This window comes from Populus alba, chromosome 1 (assembly GCF_005239225.2).
Source record: "Populus alba chromosome 1, ASM523922v2, whole genome shotgun sequence".
Taxonomy (NCBI): domain Eukaryota; kingdom Viridiplantae; phylum Streptophyta; class Magnoliopsida; order Malpighiales; family Salicaceae; genus Populus; species Populus alba.
The window spans coordinates 30,190,987-30,214,865 of record NC_133284.1 but is presented as its reverse complement, the minus strand read 5'-3'; the positions used below and the strand labels follow the sequence as shown (position 1 = coordinate 30,214,865).

The 23,879-nt window shown below is 34.2% G+C and overlaps 2 protein-coding genes across 2 annotated transcripts; both read right to left on the bottom strand.

Moving 5' to 3' along the window:
* Positions 1-7,263: 7,263 nt before the first annotated feature.
* LOC118032955 (phenylacetaldehyde reductase) lies at positions 7,264-12,301 on the bottom strand. The gene is made up of 6 exons (XM_035037762.2): positions 11,963-12,301; positions 10,753-10,922; positions 9,680-9,871; positions 8,620-8,782; positions 8,037-8,223; positions 7,264-7,591 (listed from the first exon to the last, which is right to left on the bottom strand). Exons 1-6 carry the CDS (start codon positions 12,081-12,083, stop codon positions 7,447-7,449), a joined length of 978 nt encoding a protein of 325 aa, XP_034893653.1. The 5' UTR covers positions 12,084-12,301; the 3' UTR covers positions 7,264-7,446.
* Positions 12,302-21,070: 8,769 nt separating this feature from the next.
* On the bottom strand, positions 21,071-22,952 carry LOC118032996 (uncharacterized). Its single transcript, XM_035037819.2, has 3 exons — positions 22,063-22,952; positions 21,429-21,968; positions 21,071-21,169 (listed from the first exon to the last, which is right to left on the bottom strand). The coding sequence occupies exons 1-3, from the start codon at positions 22,903-22,905 to the stop codon at positions 21,071-21,073; spliced, it is 1,482 nt and encodes a 493-aa protein (XP_034893710.1). The 5' UTR covers positions 22,906-22,952.
* Between the last annotated feature and the right edge of the window lie 927 nt (positions 22,953-23,879).

The window sequence follows — 23,879 nt, the reverse complement described above, 5'->3', positions numbered from 1 at the left end:
ACAAATTAAAGAAACAAATATTTTTGACGAAAAACCGGGTATTTTAATACCGAATTTATATTTTTACGATGTAAAATACAGACCCAGGCCCAAGATCTATGGGCTGGGCTCAAGCCCGACCCATCACAGCTGGTTACTGTGCATGAGCACAGTAACCAGCTTCGCCTGCAGAGACGTGCACCGTGCACGTCCTGTATGGCGAAGGAAGAGAAGCCGTTTTAAAGACAAAAAAGGGGGGGACAGAGTGTTTACCTGGTGAGGTGGCGTTGTCGGTGCTGCTGCTGGCGGCGGAGGCACGGTGGCCGGCTTTTTTCTTCTTCTCCTTCTTCCTCTGTTTCTGTTTTTTTTTCTTTTCTTCTCTTCTTTCTCTTCTCTTCTTCTCTCGGTCTTCTCCCTCTCTTCTCCCTTCTGTCCCTCTGTCTCTTTTTCTTCTTTTCCTCTCTTCTTCCCCTCCCTTCTTTTTTTCTTTTTCTCTTCGGTCCTCCCCTGTTTTTATAGGCAAAAACAGGGGGGAGGACGTCATGGTGGTGGTCGCTGTGCTGCCGCCCGTCCAACGCCCATCCAACACGTGGAAAGTGGTCGGCAAGTCGGCGTCTTTTTGAGCAAAAACGGGGAAAGAAGTTAGGCGAAAAGGGAGAAGAAAAATCTTCTTCTTCCCCTGCCTCGCGCGTCTAGGGGAAGAAGAAGACCTACAGTGCCGTCAAAACGGCACCGTTTTGGGCTTTTTTTTTTTTTTTTTTCAACAGTGAATGAAACGGCGCCGTTTTGGTCAAAACGCGCCGTTTCATTTAAAAGGAAAAGGCGCCAAAAGCATCAGTTTTAAATTTCAGCCCTCCATTTGCGCGTGTTTTACAATGTAGTCCTTGGTCTCGTATTTCTTCAATTAAGTCCCTAATTGGCCATAAACTTCAAAATTTATGCAATTAAGCCCCTGATTTGACCAAACAAACTTCAAAAAATTATAATTTGACCCCAGAACTTCAATTTCTTCCAATTAAAGCCCAAATTAACTCAAAAATTAATTTTTCTTGCAATTAAAATCTTCATAAATGCAATTAAACCTTTAATAAAATTTAATTGAGTCCATAAACTTCTGATTTTGCATTTTTCTTCCACAAATTGAATTTTTTTTATCATCGGGGCTCTCATCAGTCAATGATATACTGTCAAAAAATAATTTTTATATTTTTGAAAATCCTCAATCAATTTTTGAACATTTTTAGGGCGCTCCGGCATTTTTTCACTGTTATATTTTTTGATAATATATTTTTTTGAATTTTTCTTTATTTTATTATTTTTTATGTGGGGACCCAGAAATGGGTTACAACAAGGAGTACTTGGTGGTAATGATATCAATCCTGGCACAAGCAATGCCAACATTGATCGTGCTGGTTTCGAAGAAGGAAGCGATGATTCGAAGGAGGATGTGATTCTAAATTTCCATATTGACATTTCTCGAATGGTTGGAGGGATAAATATATCAAGCAGCATCAACACAAAGAGCAATGGCAAAAGAAAAGAACAAGATCCTTCTAAAGTCCAAGGTAGAAAGAAGAAAATTTCTGGAATTGGTGTTCAGCTGCTATCAAGGTGCAATCAACTACTTGAGAGTATGTCAACTAAGAGTGATTCCAGTTCTTTGAATATGGATCGTGAAGGTTATAGTATTCACGAGGTGATTGTTGAGCTCCACTCAATTCATGGAGTTTCAATTGAAGATGAGTTTCATGACTTTGCTACCAAGTATCCAAGTTTAAGAAGAAAAAGAGAAATGTAGGCCAATATGGGTGATAAACAACAAAAGTTGAGATGGTTTTAACGAATGTATGTACGAAGTAAACATGCTTAGCTGACATGGTATGATTTCATTTTCTTAAATGTCAATCAATTAACTATGTTTAAGTGCTTACAATATTTATACATGTTTATTTTATTTTAACAGAATAATATTGTTTCTACCCAATTTTTGACTCATGTTTTGATAATTTTTTTTTTAAAAAAAGGAGAACATGTGGCGATAACATAAAGCATCAGGTTTAATATTAAGGAAATAATATGTCAAGGAGATAATTATTTAATCATATATAATTACTGCAATATAAAATACCATAGATATAAGTTTTGATTGGTGTTGGTTAAGGAAAATAATTACTACAATATAAAATACCATAGATATAGGATTTGTTGGTTCTGGTTATAAAAGACAATCTTTGCAAGAATTATTGCAATATTTTCTTGAATAGCACGTGTAGAGATTTCTATATAAGTGAACCTCTAGCCATAAACAAAATTGGGGGGGGGGGGATTTACAGAGGATAATTTTAAAGAGAGAAATTTAAAGCAACCACAAGAAAACTCTAAACCTTTCCTTTTCCTCCCAAGCCGCCAACCCCCTCTCTTTTGGCCAAAAGCTAGAGAGCTAAAAGATAAGCAGCCACCCCCCTGTTGTTTTTGGTTTTCGATCTCCCCCCTAGCCATCTTCTTCTTCTTCCACAACTATCCCCGCTCCTTTCCCTCTCATTGTCTCCATAATGCAGGCTTGTCCTCTTACCTATAGCCCGCCATCACTAGACTTTCCCTCTCTGTAGCTTAGCCTCTACAAACCACCTCCTGGCCCTTTCTTCCCCTTTACCAGAGCACCTCACCTCCTTGGTCTTTCCCCATAAAACAAGCTTGTCTTCTCCTAACCAGATAATAAGCTGAGTCAGTCCCTTCACTCTCCCTTCCTCTTCGTTGCTAACAATAGCTCAATACAGAGAAGATGTAGAAATCAGAGAGGAGGTCGAAGGACAATAAATCAAGAGCAGAAAATCAAGACTCCAAAGGTGTCAATCTCCCAACTATGGCAATAATGGATGACACCACTAGAGTAAAAATAAAGTAGGAGGAGGAAAGTTGTTGATCTAGCTACTTGCATGTCTGGTCTGTCAGCGGCGCATGCAACAAAGCCTGTCTCTAGGTTTGGTAGATCTGAAGAAAAAAAGAAGCAGAACTAACAAAAAAAAAAAAAAAAGGAAAAACCAATCAAATTGTTTTTGTTGCTATTTCATTGTTTTTCATAGGTCATGTCATCACCGCCGGCAAAGAAAGGCAAAAGAGAAGAAGCAGTTTCAAATCCCAATATTTTCTTGGAGTAGACGCGCTACCACTATTCCTGCATTCCCAGAAGTATTCCTCTGTAATTCCTGAATATTTGGGGGTCTATTTTGCAATTTATGAATTGTATCATGTAAAAAAAATGATATGTGAGTGGAGCATAATAAAAGTGGATGTGTGTGTGTGTGTGTGTGTTTTTTTTTTTTCTCTTGCAAATTTTAAGAATATATGTGCATGGTTTGTTGTCTTTAATTGCAATTAATTGTGATACTTGTTCTTTTAAAATATAAATATAAATTTTTTTCCTTGTATGCTGCATACGGTCAATACCATAACATATTTTGAATTTCTCCTTTAAAAAAAAACAAATATTCAAAGTTTAAAAGAACATGTGCTTTAACATGGATTTCTTAAACATAAAAAATTATTTTCTTGCATTCTGAATTTTACAACATGTTTGTAAAACTCCAAAGAGTGTTGGTCAATATTCCAAAAAAATACAAAATCTTAATTTTAGGGAATTCTATTTTATTCAACATTCATATTTAGATAAAGAAATCCCAAATGGATTAATATCCAAAATATTATTAGGAATAACCTATTATTATTCACTATTAATATTTGGATAAAGAAACCCCAAGTGGTTCATGTCTAAAATATTCTAGGAATAATAAGTCATTATCCTTTAATAATATAAAGACAAAGAAACCTATGAAAGGTAAATGTCTAAAAATTGTTGATGGTAATACAACTTGTTCATTTCTAACATAAGGGTAGATTTATGCCTAAAATGTTATTTAGAACAATTTAATTACACATCTTTGAATGAAGCCTCAATTATAATTGGGAACATTTCAATTTTTATTTCACGGTTTATGAGTCATGAGAATATGAAATATTAAGGCAAAAAAGGGCTTTTACAGCACCTTAAATTTCCTTAGATTTCTAACTTAGTTTTTCTTTGTTCCTCTTCCTTGCGATTTACGAGTTGTAAACACTTGAAATACTAAGGGAAAAATAAGCTCTTAAGCACATTGAATCTCCTTAGATTTTTATCGTAGCTGCCTTTCAATTTATAGGTTATAGATTTAGTTCACAGCAAACACGGATTTCAAGAGATCTGCATCGTTTCTTCTTGGCACTCTGTAGACATATCTAAGGGTATGATCTATACTAGCCAAGGGTTTTTATTTTTATATTTTAAAGAATACCAACACCATAGTAATTATAAAGCAAACCAAACACCAAGCAGTTTACCTTAGGTAAGGCTTACTAGGGGTGTTAAAACCTTCCATTTACGCAACCAGTCCCTTGCCTTAGGTTTTTTAGTGACCATAATACTAGGTAGCAACTCCCTTATTCATAAAAACAACATAAAAACCCCGACATGGAATCCCTGCTCCCGGGAAGGGTTGTCACGACGCTGCGACGCAGCTCCACCACGCGAGGGTGCGACAGGATGGAGACTCCGCTGGGTACCCTTGGACTAAGCTTGGTAATTTGTTTGTTTATGTTATGTATTGTTCATTTTGTTTTTGTTTTCTGATTGCTATGAATGGTTTACTTTGTTTAAAAGCTTTAGTATATATTTTTACATTCTGTTATACATGGTATAGTCATTCATTACTTTATTATTATTTTCTTTTTGAGAGCACACACATTTAACTTTAAGTTAGGTGGGGGACCAACAACTTGTCTAATAACTTGATTCAGGGTTTAAGTTTGTGTAAACCTCAACTTTTTTGTTGAGTGCTTAGACAAAAAAAGTGGATCAAGGAATCTTGAATGATAGAATGAGGACAATCACCTGAAACTGTGAAACTAACATTTACAATACAAATGAAAGAATACATGTCAGAATGTAGCCCATGTATAAGCTGCAAAATTAACATCATATGTTACTTTTACAACTCATGCATGTGAGAATGTACTTATGTTGAAAGCAAAAAAATTACAAAAGAGATGTAAACATCATTGAATTTTTTCTATATAAGGATGGATATTTGTATCATATTTTTCAATGAACTATCTTTTTCATAATAAACCTCTCAATTGCATATGATACAAGCAAGTGGAACACCTTTTTTTTTTTTTTCGCTTTACAGGTATGGAAAAAATTGTTTCCCACCAACTCTTTGATATTTTTTTCTATTGAATGATATTTAATTATTTAAAGTTTTTTTATTAAAAACATATCAATTTTTTTTTACATGTAATTGAAGTTATGGATGATCCACAGTTTAATGTCATATTTAATGAAGATTTTGATGGCAATTATGATAATGTAATGAACTGCATTGTAGACCACATTAATTATCCTAGTTGTGAAGGTAGTGGTGCCTCAATTGCTAGTGCTGGAGATGACAATGATAGAAATGACGCCGACAACAGTAATGATGATGATGATGACGGTGACGATGACAGTGATGATAACGATGAATTTATTTTAAAGAGGCAGTTTGATATGAATAAATTAATTATATGCACGACTAGAGCTATAAACATGTATTATATTAATTATATACATAAAGAACCATGTATGGTTCTGTACAATACAGAGATGCGTTGGTTGAATGAGGTTTTAAAAAGTCATTGGAAACGATGTGTTAACATGTTCATGATGGACTCAACCACTTTGTTGAGTCTGTACAATGATTTAGAAACGCACCATGCTTTAAAACCTTCAAGAAAAATGAGCGTTATTGAAAAGGTGGTAATATTTATATTTACAATAGCAGTTGGGGCATCAAATAGACAAGTGCAGGAGAGATTTCAACATTCAAGTGAAACTGTTAGTAGATGTTTAAAACAAATGCTTAAATCATTATGTTTGTTTACTGTAGAAGTCATAAAACCAGTAGATCCATAATTTACGAGCACACCAAGAGAAATTGCAATGAATCCAAGATTTATGCCACATTTCAAGGTAAATGAATTTTTGTTTAATTAAGTTGTTTAAATAAGTATGAAATAATTTATTGCCTGTAGAATTGTGTTGGTGCAATTAATGGCACACATGTTCTTGCATGCATATTATCTGAAAATCAAATTTCATTTATTAGAAAAAAAAGGTGTACCAACACAAAATGTCATGGCCACTTGTAGTTTTCACATGCAATTCATGTTTGTGTGGGCAGGATGAGAATGCAGTGCACATGATACGCGTATTTTTCTTGAGGCTATTGACAGTATAAAATTTTCAAAACCACCAAAAGGTTGTGGTTTGAAATAAATTGAAGGCATATAATTTGTTTTTTTTATATATATAGTTTTGTTAAAAATTACCTTGTTCTTATTTGCGGGAAAATACTATTTGATTGATGCTGGATATCCTAATGAGTATGGGTATTTAGGTCCCTACAAAGACGAGAGGTATCACTTCCAAGAATTTAGTTGTCGTGGACAACCAAGTGGTTGGAAAGAAGTGTTTAATCGTGCATGCTCATCACTACGTAACGTGATATAACGTTTTTATAGGGTATGGAAACAGAAATGAAAAATTTTGCAAAACATGTCTGCTTATCCATACAAAACGCAAGCTGAGATTGTAATTGTATCAATGACACTACATAGTTATACTAGAAGGAGATTGCAAGATGATGCGGTTTTTTCAAAGTATGATCACAATCCCAATTTAATTCCAAATGACTTTTTACCTAATATTGTTCCTCGTTTGGCCATTCAAGGATCACAGAGGCCTTTACGTATGAATTTTGTACACAATGAAATTGCAAATAGTTTGATGAGAAAATGAAAGAATAAACTAATATATAAGGATTTTTCATTTCGTTATGTAATCATAATTGCAAAACACCTATTTTTTGCAATTATATATATATATATATATATATATATGTGTTTGTGTGTGTGTGTGTCCTTTTAAGTAATTTTACAATCAAACCTCAAACAAAAAAGCATAATAATCAAAACACATGAAACAATTTTTTTTTTTTCAACCACAGTTACCAACACCTCATTTTTTAAAATAAATCTCACAAAAAATATTTTTATTAAATTGTTTTTTATTAAATCACAAGGGACTCATTTTTGTACGTTATTGTTTTATTTTCTAATTATTTCTTTAATTAATATTTAATTTATTTCTTTGAATTAATATTCTTTAATTAATAATTAAAAAAGGAAAAAAGAATATTAGAATAATAAATAAATAAAAAAAATTCTCTTATCTCATCCAAAAAATGTCATCATATAATTATCTATGACTGCTCATGTTCATATGGAAAGCAAAATCACCATCGAGTTCTAAATTCATGGGAAGGGGGGATGCTATACCCTCCACCGTACCGTTTATTTATTTAACGTAAGAAAACTCTTGCATGCAGTAAATGCTCAAAAACTGACGAATCCTTTCTCCTTCAAGCTTTCCACGGTTTCCTTGATGCTAGCTTCCAAAGGAATGAATTCAATACCCAAGCTTTTGGCTTTTTCCTTGGAAACCTGATAGATTGGCACATATGGCTTATCATCGGCGCACCTGCCAAAGTTTATCACAAAGGAATCAATATAACTTTTGAAGAAAAATTGCAGATGATAACAGAGAATTCTCAAAGAGAACAATCTACTCTGTTCAATGAAGGATCTTCAAACACTCAAGTTAGTGAAAAAAGTGGCCTTGAATGAACACAGATGAGTTTTGGTGTCGAATTATTCCATGAAACAAATTAACTAGAACTAGCTACAACAAATCATCAAACAGGACTAGCTGATGATTGTACCATTCAAGATGTGACTTACTAAAATCTTTGCTTACCAAATGCATATGCCGCCGTGAAAACCAGACAAAATAAGGTGACAAAAAGGTAAAATGCTGTGAAAGGTATAAACAGGGGAGGGAGAACGAGAGTATTGTGACTGAGATCAGAAATCATCAGAACAAAACACTAAATAGAAAGGGTAAGTTATAGAGGGAAAAGACTTACTTTTCGGGGAGTTGGAGATCAGGATAAAGCTCTCGCAGAATCTTCACTACTTCTGAGTGGTGTGCCACTCTCTCAACCAAACAATATCTCCCGCTAGCTGATGACAGCTCAAATGCTTGTATGTGTGCATTGGCAACATCTTTAACATTTATCCATCCAAAAGATGCATTGGAGAAAGTTTGTGCTCCTGCATTCAACACAGAGGTAAGAAAATAGCCACATGCTTTAAGGAAAGAATATTATCAAACAAAGAGTTGGCTACATTACTCTTCTTCGTTAATAAAGTAACAACTATTAATATTTGGGTTTCTCTTCTTCAAAACAGTATTTTTAACTTGGTAAAAAGAGTGTAACAGATAGCCAGCCAGTATTGAAGTCCAGTAGCATGGGAGATTTAACAATTCTAACAAACAAACATTAAATGAGTGCTTTTAATTTGCAATTTACGTCACTTACGCAAGTTCTATACAGAATTTTATGTGCTTCTAATTTGTTCTTTGCAAGAGTGACTTGTTGAGATGAAATATGTGCTACTGGTTACGTACAGGATGAAAAGATTAGTCTAGTTAGCATAAGGAAGTACCTTCTATCAGGCTTAAAATTGCTGCAGCACTTGTATTAAGTGTTGGCTGCAAGAGAGGACCAATAACCATTGATGGATTTATTGCAACCATGTCCATACCCTTTTCTTTTGCAAATTTCCATGCAGCATCCTCAGCCAATGTCTTTGAAAGCACGTACCAAAGCTAAAAACAGACAGGGAGTAAGGGATTGGAGACAAAATACCGCAGATCTTAGCACAGCCCATTGTCAAATGCACATGGTAGAAACATTTCGTTATCATTACGTGAACATCATCAAAAGGCAGCAGACAGAATTGTGTTTAATGGAATGGCCTAGGATGAGAGAAACCGCACATTGAACATAACTTTGAGAGATAAGTTCGAATTGATCATGAGAAAAAATATTACTGATGTTTAATTCTCAGGAGCTACATCACAAAGATGGTTATAGTGTCTCTTTGTTTATTCACTATTTTATTAATGATTTGGTAGGAGAAAATGAAACTTCATTCAGAAGATTTTATAGAAGCAAAGGAGCAGTATCTTACAGTAAGAGTTTTGAAGTCAATAGCAGAAGTAATGAAAGATAGATTCTTAATACCATTTAGAAACACTTCATCTTCAAAAAGAGTTTTCATGTCTGATGTGAGAACGGGGAAAAAAATTACATCCTTACATCTTTCTATCACTATTTTCTCTGACTTTCTACAAATGATAATTTATTATTCTGCTAAACCTCCAACTTTCTTAGAGCAATGTCCAAACAAACATAAAAACAAAGAAAGAGACATCATAAGCAGAAGTTACACCTAGCATAAAATGACAAAATTGCAAGCAATGTAGTTGTGCCACCACCACCATCTGGCTCAATCAGCAAAACCGTATCCCAGAGTACACTCAGTTTCAGAACAGAATTAAAATGGATAAAAGTGAACTGTGTGATTTGATTTCCATTTCCAAAGCTATGAAGAATGAAACAACTCGACACTAAAAGTGAACAAGATTTGAAAAATATAATTTCATAAGCAAGATAACTTTTTTTTCCCTGAAGATCCCGAAAGTATCGGCATGTGCACACACCTTAGACTCTCTACACAGTTCAGGATCTGAAAACCAAGTTTCATCCACTACTACATCTGGAGTCCGATGTTTCCCATTGAAAACAACTGCAGCAGTAGAAGATGTTAAAACAACTCGTTTGATTGATGGGTGTTTTGCACATGAGCCGAGGACATTGAGTGTTCCTTTCACTGCAGGATCAAGCAACTCTGCCTGAAATGAGAAGAAAATTGATTACAACAATTTGAAGACAAATCAAAACAAATCCAGATCTCAACATCTAAAAGTTCATCTAAACATCTTGACCCTAAGAACAAAAGACAGAATTTATTTTTGCTGACTGTAAATCAGCTTCAACTGAAAGAAATAAGTTCCCATGCTGCACTCTAACAGCATAGTTCAAGAATCAGTGAAGGCAAATAGCATTTACATAGGCCAAACCTTTTTTTAACCTTTCCAGGAAAGCTTCAAGTCACAGCCCAATACAACTGACCTGGGAGCATTTGTGTAAGATATATTTGAAAACTATATTGCTCGATGCTGGATACCTTCCTAAGAAAAGGTGTTTTTTGATAAATATATATATATATATATATATATATATATAGGTCTCAAAGAACTGCTGCATCCTATCCATAGCCTGACTTTCATGTACGTCAACAATGAATGATATGAAACAATATCACATCCTGCTCATAGCCATGAGCTCTTGTGACAGCATCTTAATTAGCAGGAAGTAAATCTGTTCACAATGCCATTCTATTCCTGACAGTGAATCAATAAAATAATGAACCCACCATGTACTGCTGTTAATTTTGGATTCAAATAAAGTATGGAAGACTGATCCATAATGTTTTGTTCTTTAAATCGATTTCAATATTAATTATTTAATATTTCAAAGTATTTGGCATTTAGACAGCATCCAGGGTGTAATATTCCAGCATCCTGTTGCATATGAATATCACAATGATTGTGATAGAGATACATTCTATTTTGAGGCACTATTTAAGTTTCTACCTGATTTTCATAAATAATGAAGTTTCAAGTACATAAGAAAAACTGCAGTTATTTAAGAGTGGGTATGCAGGATTAACCTGTGGGTCCTTGACATCATGATAAAAAGGAGATGCAGTGTGGAAAACACCTTCACACCCTTCAACAATAGAATCAAAGGAGCCTTCTTCCAATAAGTTTGCTTTGACCAGCTCAAGTCTCTCCTGAGCTCCACTGAGTGCACGCAAGTGTTGTGTCTTTTTGGGATCATCTGTGGAATATAAATTGAAAACAGCCAGTAAATCACTGGAATTGCAAGTAGTTTTTGGTAAAGATAAATTGTGAAGGGCAAAATTAAAATTGCAACAAGTACACTATTTCCCCTAAGTCAACCTCACAGGAAAAAACACAAGTAAGATCATTCTGTCATGATGAACAAAGCATGCCCGAACTATATAGTCAATAACATCATATTTCTCCAAGGCACACTAAAATAGATTACTTTCAGTTTTAGTGCAATATAATGCATGATGAAGCAGCGTTATTTTTTAGCAAGAGCATTTTGCATAAGGAATTTCATGGTTCAGTTCAAGAGAAAACAAGTAACGCATACTAGCATTTCTGTACATGCACCTTTCATTATTACTACTACATGGTTACAAAATGACATAAAACGACCAATTTTTTACAATGCGGCATTACTGCAGTATGGCCACTGAAATCAGGTAACAAGATGGATTGACACGAATTTCAGGAGTTAAAATACCATGAGGAATGATAAACCTGAGAAACTCCAGAAATCACAAGACTAAGTGATCCAAAAGTCTGGATTTATGTGGCGTCACTGCAGTATGACCACTTAAATCAGGAAAAAAGATGGTTGACATAAATTTCAAGAGCTAAAATATCATGAGAAATGGTAAACCTGAGAGACTCAAGAAATCACAAAACAAGTGATCCAAAAGTCTGAATTTATGTAGAATCACGGTTCAAATTAGATAAAAAAAGATTTTTTTTTTTTTAAAAAAGATAAATCGACAAAGAAGACAAGCCAGAAACACTACCGGAACTTTACTTAAAGCAGGTATCTTTCCCCGTACAAGAAGGGGAATTGTGCGCTTAAACATGAAAGAAATGGTTCTAACTCAATTGGGTGAGAGAGAGGCTTAACCCAATTTCATACCCCAGCCATTTAAGCACAAAAAAGGAAAAGATTTTTCAAATACTTCACCATTTTTCAAAAAAAAAGGAAAAAAAGAAAGAAGCCGTGCAAGTGAAAGAGATGATAGAGGGAGCGAGTGAGTGACTCACTTGGGTCACGAACAGAGGCCTTGACAGTGTAACCACGTGAGAGGAGGAGCTTGACTATCCATGAAGCTATATAACCCGAGGCTCCAGTCACGCACACGATCTTTCCGGCTCCAGTGCTCATTATCACTCTCACTCTCTGTTTTTTTTTTTTCGCCTGACGCTCCCTGTCTATGTGATCAAGTAAACTACTTATAGTTTGGTCGATCTAATCTGATATCATCTCCTGCGTTAGCATTTGTCAGTCTGTCCTCTTTCTTTGTTTCGGCCTACAAGCTTGACTATAACTATCCCATTTGCCTTATTCAAATTTGATACGTTTCGTTCATATTCTTGACTTTGAATCTGTGTATAGTTATAAAATACTGCATCTTAAATAAAGAGAATTTCATTTTATATTAGAAAAATAAAAGGTTTTATTGTATTTTATAATATAAAGTACACCAGATTAATAAATTTTGATGTTGGTGAAAGATTTAGAGAAAAAACCAAATTAATTTTGGTTGTTTACTTAAGAAGTTCTTGGGATAGCTCAAGAGAGGATGTTTTTGTTAATCTCATTCTTGGTTGAGCTTCTTTTAGTTCCCCGAATTTTCTTCTTCTTCTTTTTGGTTGGATAAAAGTGCATGTTAGATTAACTTGGAATCTATGAGTCATCATGTCTGGATTGATTCTAGGCATTAGTAATTGTTATAAAGATGACTTTAAGGTAGAGCTTGGTGGTTGCTCCTTTCCAAGTTTATTAAAAACATATTTATAATTTGGCATGGAAAAGATGTAATAAATTCGGATTATAAAATTAAAAAATCATAAGAAATTTAAAAATATATTAAAAAAAATTCCTACTTCAAATAAAAATTCATACATAGCTCAAGAATCTTAAAATACATGTTCTAAATAAAATTTTATATATAGTTCAAATATCTTAAAATACATGGTTCAAATAAAAATTCATACATAATTTAAGTAACTTTTCATTAACTAATAATTAACAAACATAAAACAAATAATTTACTAGTATGTTATATAAACTAAAACTAGCTTTATTTTCTACTAGTTTAAGACTATATAAAAAGCTCAACACCAATATAAGAAAATAAAACATGGCGCACCTATTACTTGAAAATGCTATATGGGCTTATTGTCTGATATGATATATGTTGCCCTGCTCACTTCATTGATACCTTTTTGACTTTCTCTTCTCGATGTAGAAGAAAACAAACAAGGACACAACAGAAAAGACACTAAAGCAAATTAAGCAAATATTCATTGATGTGTGGCAGCTGATGATTGATTTTACTTGAAACAAATTTGTGGTCTTATGTGCATCTGTTATTTGCCTATAAGCCACCTCGTTCTCATCGGTGTTATAGGCATAGGCACATATGAGTGATTATGCATTTACCCAGCCAATAAGCGCTAGACAGCTGTAGCATGGAGGGAAATATTTACTTATGTTTTGGTGAAATCATTCAATTGGTCCTGAACTCGTGATTTTTTGCAATTTCAACCGATTTTACCCATTTTCAATTTTTTCTACGATTTTATGAGTCGAAACGTGATTTTAACAACCTTGCCCTTTCCTCTTGCCCTAAAAATACTCTTTCAATTATTATGTGGCTTTGGTTCTAACTTCCATCATTTTCTTTAAGGGACCTTACAGGTCCAAAACGAAAGACTTTTTACCCTTCAAATATATAAAGGCATAATGTTTAGAAGTCTTATGGTTTCCTTTTACAACAACCACCCCTTTTATGGGTGGAGAGTTTCAAGACCAAATATACCTTGTACTTATGTTTATATTGAGCTTGTATAGAAAAGGTATTCCTATTGTGATGTTGTAGGCTAGAGTTGTGTCTATCACCATAAATGTTTATTAAAAGGTGAGACACTTAGGGTAAGTTTCTATCATGATCACAATTTTCAAGATACCCTTAACTAGTATTCTAGACCATACAATCCCAATCAAACAAGCCTTCACATGAGTCATCTTTAAGTGATCTATCCCTATCTGGGATATTACATCCCTAGAAAGGATGTTGACTAGGTTGCCACCATCTACCAATATCCTGTGGACGTTATGGTTGGCAAGAATTGTGAAAATGATCAATATATCCTCATGGGGGTAGGCCACCCCCTCTTTATATTCTAGTGTGAAAGCAATAGACTCGCTCCATGGGCTCTGCTAACAAACTGTCATAACCCATTTTTGGGTTACTCTCTAAATTCATTTTTTTCTCTTTCAAAAATAAAAAAATATATATTCAGACTAAAAACAAATCCAAAAACTAATAACAGTGAGAGGGGCATGCCAAAGCACCCAGAAAATAACTAAAAATTGATTGAGGAGGTTTAAAAATACAAGAATTAAAATTTAACAGTATATCGTTGATTAATGAGACTAACAAAGAAAATTCAATTTGAAAAATAAATGTCTAAAATCAGATGTTTAATGGACTCAATAAAATTTATTAAAGGGCTAAATCGAATTTATGAAGGGTTTTATTGCAAGAAAAATTAATTTTGAAGTTAATTTGGGTTTTAATTGGAAAACATTAAAGTTATGGGGTCAAATTATAATTTTTGAGAATTAATTTTGGTCAAATCATGGGCTTAATTGCATAAATATTAAAGTTTGATGGCTAATTAGGGATTTTGGACACCTTTGATCATTGAAAATTTTCTTTTATGCCCCTCAGTGTTGCTTGGGCATTTTCAATCGGCGAGGTTTTTTGTATATCTCTCGCATTTACCTCTTAGCGTGGGGTGTGATTCTAACCAAGATTATTACCAAAAAAACATTACTAGGCTCAAAAGGGGTCTGCAAATGATATATTTCAGCCTCATGAAAGGATTATCAAATATGACATTTCTTCATCTCAAATGCTTGTATTTAGGAGCGATAAGCCTTGTTTTCATGCGAGTATGCAAAGTGATTATTCATTCAAATAAAACTCAGCTTTGAAGTCACCTCATGGTGTTTTTTTTTTCTAGGTGCAACAAGACCTTAGATTTTATCAGACAACAAAACAATGCAGCTTACCTTAGGTAGAGCGTAGTTAGGGTGCTAATATCTTCCCTTTACGCAACTAGTCTTTATACCCGATCTCTAAGATCAGTTAAGGTTCCTAGTGACCAGAATATTAGGTGATGACTCACATTTTAATTTTATACTGATCAAAGACAAGAATTCATTGTCTTTCTATATTTTCCGGATAGACTTACATTATACTTTGAGGGTGGACGATTCACTATACACGTGCGACACAAACCATTGTGAGGACTTGTTTTTCATAATTCTGTTTTCTACTGGAAGTATCTCATTCTACATAGGTTCCTATAAAAATCATGTTGATTTCAGGCAAGGCTTGAATGGGTTGAATGGGTTATTTTTTATCTCGGTCCATATGGGTATTCCCTTTAATAAGTTGCTTCAAATAGCCTTTGGCTATTAGCCTTTTAATCTCTTTCCTTAATGTGAAGCAATATTCAGTGTTATATCTTTTGTCCTTATGAAATAGACAAAAAAATTTAAAGGTGCGGGTATGTAGAGGCAACTCCATAGAAAATGGATATTGAATATAATCTTTCACCTTAATGGTTGTGAAGACTTCTATAAGAATGGAATTTAGGGGAGTTTTATTCCTCTTCTCGGTATATTGTATATACTCTCATACTAGCCTTTTTTGATATTTTTTGAATTATTCTCTCTATTGAAAGAAAGATTCTGTTTGCAAATTTCATTTTCCTCCTAATAGAAATAGGGAGGTCCACACCTCAACATACTAGCTTTCTCTATCTGTATATGATTCTCCATGACTTATTTGACCTTTAACAAGCTTCAGTCTGATAAATTATAGAGGTCCTTCCACAAAAAATATTCTCTTACTCCACTTATCAAAGCCTGTAAGGCTATTAGCTTAATTAATTCTTTCACCTTGAGTATCTTTTTATTGAACCTTTTTAAGTATGCTTGAGTGGCCGCTCCTAATTGAATAACATCAAAGACTTTTATGACGTTCCTCTTGATAGGCATACTAATACTAAAATGTGACACAAGTTTAGTATAGAGGTTATTGAACCCAAGAAAGATCCTGGCTTCAAGTTGTTATACCACGCTTGTGTTGACCCTCTGAAGGTCATAAGAAGTATCTTGCACATATAATCACTGTTTTGGATGACCAGCTCAAGGTTTCTACATGTATTTTGGACATACTTTCATAGACTTGCCAGGTCATCATAGTTGTCCAGGGTGATTTTTATGGAGATGTACTCCTTAGGGATATAAGTATGTAAGATGCATTTAGATAAAAGAGATCCCTTTTATCTTATGAGGATTCTAGGTCTCATGATGGAGATATCAACCAATTATACTTCTCTTAAACTTTTATCTAACAGGCTTTAGAGAGTTAAAGAGTTCTAGCGCGTAACGATGGGATTGATAGCTGATTTTGACATCCCTTTATTGCAATTAATGGCATACAATTAGGATACTCTTAGGGTGGACGTGCCACGAACCTTCTTATAGTAGCTAGCACGTCTACACCATTAGAGATACAACAACTCATCCACTAGGTACAAAGCCATTTCTTAAGTCGTGTTGTCAACCTAAGGACAACACCGAACCATGCCACCTTGGTAAGTCTTAACACATGATGTAGCTCTTTCAATATCAGCTTCTCAACCACAAACTACCCCCTAACCATGAGACAATTGTCTTATCTAAAAAAAGCTAGACAAAATGACTTAGAGAGCTTTCTACTAAGATGACCCTCTAGCCCCTCTAAATGTTGTTCTCATTGATGTGAAACTCTCTTAATAAAAGATTACTCCAAACATAATCTCTCTACCCATCGTAGGAAAGAAATCAGTTCCCACAAACGACGTCAATTGATGATATTTCAAAATTCAATATGCTAAGAAATGAGAATCTGAAGTATTTAGATGAAGGATTATCACACGTTCACTTCCATATTTCCTTCTTTGAAATTCACAAAATTGATGGTTGGTGATAAAAGACTAGACACTTGTAAAAACAGTTTCTTCTAATAGGATTTAGGGACTATTCAATAATAAAATCAGTAATTGCAATACATGAGAGAATGAACTTTAATTTCAAGAGCAAAAGTGTTTGTTTTTATTTGTATATGATAAATGTTTTGAAAATAAGAATATAAATACTTTAGAGAATAGAAAAAATATGAACCTCTAACCTGGGTGGTTCAAGGAGTATTTATACTCCCTGAACGTTACCTTTTTTGCTAGAAGGAGTGGAGAGGTTTTTCCTTCTAAAAGCATTAATGGGGAAGAAAATATCTTTTATATAATATTAATGTTAATGGAAATAACTCTTACATAACATTAATAGAAAACGTTTGTACGTTATCCCCTTCAATATTAATGTTTACAGGAATATGGTAGGTCCATAGAAGACTTTTATATACCCAAGGGTGTATGATGATGAATATTCTTGTCCTTAACATTTTATGTCAAGTGTCATGAACAAACATGACCCAATATGGGACTTGAAAAGATTATTAACTTTTTGTAACATATAACTAAATTTAAGGATACGAAATTTGATGTTTTACTAAACTTATATTATCTAGGTTTAGCATTCTGCCAAGCTCAGGCAGGCATGTTATGTTATTATCATGCCTTCAGCGCTTTCAATCATGGGTCTTTAATCGAACATATTTTATAAATTAAATGCATTGACCTGTCAGTTATTATACACACACAAACACTGAGAAATAAAAGTTGTATTAGTGAAAACGAATGAATGCTTAGTTATAATAAGGCAGGCTGCTCGCGCTACGCTTGGCCATCTTTGAACTTGTTTGCGGAGCCATAAATGCAAGTACGAAGCTATGATACTGAAATAAAATAGCAATCTAAAGAGATGCATGGACAAACAAAAGGCTTGAAAGAAGTTTCCACAATGTTTACTGCAAGAACAGAGGAATTAGAAGCATTGCAAAAACTTTGCACTGGAATCATAAACAAAAATATGTGAAAATGGATAGAGTGTTGCCATGTTTATCCACACCAAACTAAGTCACAAAGCTTTGCATGAGAGTCATAAACAAAAATATATGCAAATGGACAGGGTGGTACCATGCATGTTTTTCTGGGCAAAAGAGAAGGTAGAAATGCCGATGATGCTGCTGCCTAGTGAACGCAACGCATGATCTGAAGCTCGTCATCCTGCAACCAAAAAACGATGGAAGTTTCGTGTGCGAATGTGAGAGAGAAACGTGAAAGAGGAACCGTTTGAAAAGGAAGGTTAAGCCATGGATTTTCACATGGAAGATCATTTATTCAATGTCTGCAATTAAACTAAATGTTGCATCCAAAGGAAAAAACAAAACAACAAGGTCTTTTTTATACGGGTTGTTCAAAAAAGGATCATGCAATCTGGGACTGCTCATGATCTAACCATGCAATGGACCAAGTTTTTGCAATAGTTTTCTTCCTAAACTCATCATAAAAAATAATATATATATATATATATATATTATATATATATATATGGCATTCATAATAAATAGATTATTAAGAATTCTAACTTTCTTTTGTATTTTATCTTAGTTATTTTAACAATAATTTATATATATATATATAAAAAAAAAAGATTTAAGCTAAAAGAAATCTATGTCTGTACTGTTCATGTACATATAACTTGTCGAATTAAAAAAAAAAATAGAGCTCTATTTGAATGTGTATTTTATTTTAAAGATAATTCAGGCCAGCTTTTTCACGTATCAAATCAAATATTTACATCAAGAAATTCGTGATAATTGATATTAGTTAAACAGGAGCAGCACCCAAATGTTTATCTTTTGAGTGACAAGCTTTGAAAAACTAAGGTAAAAGGTAAATTTTGATTTTACCAAACATCTTGTCATGTTGAAATCCATTTACAAAACAAACTAACTCTCGATCGAGACTATAAGAAATTATATTAGATAGATTAAACCCATCATTATCGATCGCCATCGTTCAAAAACTAAGTTAAGTTGTGTACATAAAAAAACACAGTCAAAATATTGATGATTTATATATTCTATACATTTCTGTCTATGTATTTGTATTTTATTTTATTTTTACTTAATTTATAGGTGGTGTGATAAACGAAATTTATTTCTAAAATTAGATACAAAAAGGCATTCAAACTCGAATCCAAGAATACTTAAACCAGTAGGCTACTTGGATTTTCAATTAATTGGCACTCATGGATTCCTACTTTATAAATGTGGTGTTTTCTATTGTGGTGTATGTTATTTTTTAATATTTTTTATTTAAAAATATATTAAAATAATTTTTTTAATTTTTATTTTATTTTTGATATTAATACATCAAAAAAACACTAAGAAAAAATCAATTTAAGTTTGTGTTTAGCGTTGTAGTGGAGGGTGTTTTTTTAAAGTATTTTTTACTTGAAAATATATTAAAATAATTTTTATTTATTTATAATATCAACATATTAAAAATATTTTAAATTGGCTTTTTTGTAATGTTAAATACATTTTTAAAACGTACATAAACATAGGTAAAAACGTAATTTCATACAACCTTAATGTTTTTTTGAAGTGAAACAGAAACAAAAGTCACCATACTCCTAGACACTTGAAAAGTAAGATTTGCACATACTATTCACTATTGTAAGAGCATCTCCCCTTTTAGAAGAACTAAATTGATAATAAGGTTTTTTTAATAGTGTAGATATGACTTCTTTTTTTTTTTTTTTTTACACAATGATTAAATGCAAAATCTATTTGACTGATCCTTGCCCAAAGCTATCAAGTTTACAAGCACCTCCATCCCCGGAAAGAAGTGATGAGTACAACAAAACTTGAAGCGGGAAATTTTTAGTCAGCTCCATTTGTAAATTATAACGATAACTCGCTATGCATGTAATTGTTTTTGGTTTTTTTGGTTTTATGTCTTCCTTCTCCGTCCCTTCCAGTTCGCCTCCTCTGTTTATGGTTTATACTGCCATTATAATTTGTACGTTATCATGACTTTTAAGTTTTTTGATTTTGTAGACTGCTGCTGAGTATGAGCGTCGGGGAGAGAATTTTTTCAATGAGCTGGAAGTTGTTTTTGCAGATGTGGTATGACTATCATCATCATTTCTAAGAAGTCAGTACTTTGTAGGGTTTCCTGTCCATTGCATTCTGAAAATGTATTATTTCCATCCCTCAGTTGGTATTCATTTTTTCCTTAGGTGATGGCCATAATTGCAGATTTCATGCTTGTTTTTCTTCCTGCTCCCACGGTTTCTCTCCGATCACCGCCAGCAGGAAATGCTGGACCCATTGCACAGTTCTTCCACAACTGCCCTGATAATGCATTCCAGGTTTCTGATTTATTGATAAACTTATGCATTAACTAGTAAGTTTAACAAAGATGATTACAGAAAATCGTAGATATATAGTGATCATCTGCTCGTCAAATCCTCATTACAGTTGGCTCTCGCTGGAACTTCCTATTCAATTTGAGGCACGTCAATTTGAGTTTATTTGGTTGCTGAACTACTGAAGTTCCATGAAAAATTATACATCAGAAATAGTTGATAAAGCTAACGCTTTGTAGGTGGTCTCAGTTTCTCTATGATTCTTAAATGTAATTTTTTCCGTTCTCACTGTTGGTGTCCAGATTTGGACACAATCGCTGGTAAATTTGAACTATCAAAAGGGATAAAGGAGTGCAAGAATAAACATTTTGATGTGAATATTTTTTTGTTGGAATATCAGAAATAGAAAAAGATTACCATTCCTGACACAAGTTAAACCGAACAAGCATCAAACCTGGTCAATTCACAACAATCACATGAGAAGAATCATAATAATCGTGCTTGTGTTTAGAAAATTGCAAATTGAGACGTAGCATGAGGTAATTTTGTTACTGTATTCTTGGTTGAAGAAATTCCACTGAAAAAAACACAGCCTAGAAATTCAAGTACTGTCCTCTACTTGAGGGTTGAAGTTGTCTACTTAGCACCAACCAGCATCACACTTAAGCTCGTACCAATAAACAGGAAAAAAAAAGAAGAAGAAAAGAAAGTACAATCAAGTTAATACGTTCCATTTGTGCTTGATAACATGTTCAGGCAATGTCTTCATCTTTCATACAAGCCCTTAACTTGATATGTGTGATATTCATGTCTGCTGTCTCTTCAACGTCGCAGCATTCCATCAGTCCAGCCTGCAAGATACACCAGATACATGCGATGACCAGTAAACAGTTAAATTGTTTAGGAAATTGTTTTATTAAACTTCTAAGCCCCAAATTTATATTTATGTTGTTTTTCAATCCTGCCCGTTTACCTGACCAAGAGGAGGATTTTAATTAACGAACTGTAGCAAAATTGTGTTTGGCTGTCAAATGTATCTAGCTAATATCAAGAGCTAAGTCTGACAACAATGTTGGCTCGTGACGTGACGGAAGAGATGGAAAAACTCACCTTTTTTAATGTTGTTGCTGATGAAAAGACTTGAATTTTGGAAATATGATTTGCAGACTGATTGCCACTTGATGAACATGGTGGCAAATTGCGTGGTGATTTTCGGGTGTAGGTCGTAACAACTTGGTTCCCTCTGGTTTCCTCGACAGATTCCATGAAGAATTCATGAGGAGCATCGCATGGATCATTGGTGAGACTTCGAGTGTTGAACATATAGAATGGTGGCTTAAAAATCCTCAGCCACGGTATAAACGTCTCGATAGGTCGCAGTAGAAAGCTTCGGGGGTGTATATTTTCGTATATGTGAGCGGAGTAGCCCCATGAGGTAGAAAAGGACCAGTTGTTTTTCCTTTGGTAGCAGATAGTTTGTTCCAACAGCCGTGAATGATCGACTTTTGCAGCCTCCATTAGATGGTTCACGGACGCAGAGCGATTCATGGAGGGGAAGATTGGATCTACGAAATCGATGTGGTGAAGGGAGAGGACAGGAGACTGCTGATGAGCTGATAGAAGGCCTGATATGTCCCCATGTAGATCAATCTTCAGTAAAGCACCATAAATCAACAGGAATCAGTTAGTTTATGAATTGATTTTGCTTAATTTCTACATGAACATTGATAGAATGATCAAATACCTGGTGAAAGCCTCTGTGATGCGTTAGTGGAACTCCAAAATCAGCCAAACACGTCTGCAAAATATAGTCACTGGAATGTACATTTGGATATCGTTGAATACACGCATCCAACTTCGTGGATAAAGCTTCTGCTAGAGGGTAACTCAAAGCATACCCAGCTCCACCAAATGCCATTTCGAACGCGAAATTAACATTCGAGCTAACACTTTCCGAATTCATTCCGATGTAGAAGTACTCGGAATGATTATACTTGGCCAGAACCTCCACTAAATTATCAATAAATAAGACGGTGTCATCATCTGCCATTACATACCATCTAACATCTTTATCTCCCTGCATAAAAGTCTCCATGATTGAACGTACTATTCTAACCTGCGTTTCATATCTGCGGTTAAATCTAAATTTGACAGGTGCATTGACGCGAAAAGGCGGAGAAGATGAGGGCCAAGGATGGAATCCTTGCGAGGGATCTCTATCAAGGAAAATATATCCTCGAGTAACATTTGGTCTCCACCATGATTCCACATATGATTTCCTGTGCTTCCATGTGTTCACAGAACTCACCATGGCAAATACAATGTGGCTGATACTTGTAGGGGTAGTAGTAGTAACATTCGCAGAAGTAGTTGCATTATTAGTTGAGAGTGGTGGCCATTTGAGCTTAAAGAGAGCGAATCTATTCATAGACTGGCTAGAGTAAGGATAGTTAAACAAGACAGTGTAGAGCAGTAAAAGGATCAGCCCCCAAGTGGCTATAGATTTGCATAGAGTTCCAAGAGATATGTGTTGCAAGCTTTGTTGAATTGCAGCACTGACACTGTTGATGGGTTTCTCCGAAGACATTTTTGAAGGGAATCTTGAATTTCACCTCTGACTGGATCGCTAGAAGAGCTTATATATATCGCCTAGTTTCTTGTCTAGCCTTGATAATTCATGTGACGTTAAGTGTTTTCCTCTCTTGTTGTCTTTGTGCCAATGCATTCTTTTCGTGAGTTGTCTAATGCAACATATCCATCCTTCAAGTGAGCAACAAAATGCATATTTGAACTTGGAGCTTGGAGACATGTTTAACTTTAAGCAATGCGTAGTTGCAGTTTTGCAAACCATCCACCCTAGGTAAAATGTGGGTGAAATGCTTTCGGTGCAACCCTTGTAACGGTTATAGCTTCGCAGTTTTTTTTTTTTTTTTTTTTTTTCCTTGCCATTTTGATACCCACACACTGGATTCCATCTTTCATCCATTGTTTAGAGTGGCATGCATGCTCGAGGCAGATTTGAAATATAAGGACTTGATTGAAAAAAAAAATCATTCAAAGACTAAATTGAATGTATTGTAAGGCATGAGGATCAAAGAGTTCAATTAAAGATTTATTTGCAAGAAAAATAAAATATAACAACCAAAGTAAAATTCTCAAGAAATTTTAGGAGCCAAATTATTCAGTAAAATATTTACCGTGAAGAACCCACATGTTGTTATCTATGGTGTCAGTGATAAAAACTCTCTCTTTCTTACACACTTTTTTTGTTTTTCAGATTCGAGGAAACTCATCTCCCGGAATGAGCACTTTGTGGATCCAGATGAGTAAGTAAAACCTCAACTGTCCCTGACTCTTGCTAGAGATGCATGTCTTGACTCAAACTCGAGACCTACCATATAGATCTCAAATTCTTTATCATCACGCCATGCTTCTTGGAGACTGTCTCTCTCACACGCACATAACATACAAAGACACACTCATATATAGTCAATTCCTATTTATCACGTAAATTTAATTTGTAAGAATTAAACCGTTTTAAAATTTTAAATTTTAGAATTT

Excerpts from the sequence above, each read along its gene's own strand:
- LOC118032955 (XM_035037762.2), bottom strand. The coding sequence starts at position 12,083 with ATGAGCACTGGAGCCGGAAAGATCGTGTGCGTGACTGGAGCCTCGGGT. Across the intron at positions 10,923-11,962 it reads GGCCTCTGTTCGTGACCCAA|ATGATCCCAAAAAGACACAA; the intron begins GTGAGTCACTCA and ends TATATTCCACAG. Across the intron at positions 9,872-10,752 it reads ATGATGTCAAGGACCCACAG|GCAGAGTTGCTTGATCCTGC; the intron begins GTTAATCCTGCA and ends TTCTCATTTCAG.
- LOC118032996 (XM_035037819.2), bottom strand. The coding sequence starts at position 22,905 with ATGTCTTCGGAGAAACCCATCAACAGTGTCAGTGCTGCAATTCAACAA. Across the intron at positions 21,969-22,062 it reads ATCACAGAGGCTTTCACCAG|ATTGATCTACATGGGGACAT; the intron begins GTATTTGATCAT and ends GCTTTACTGAAG. Across the intron at positions 21,170-21,428 it reads CAGCAACAACATTAAAAAAG|GCTGGACTGATGGAATGCTG; the intron begins GTGAGTTTTTCC and ends TGTATCTTGCAG.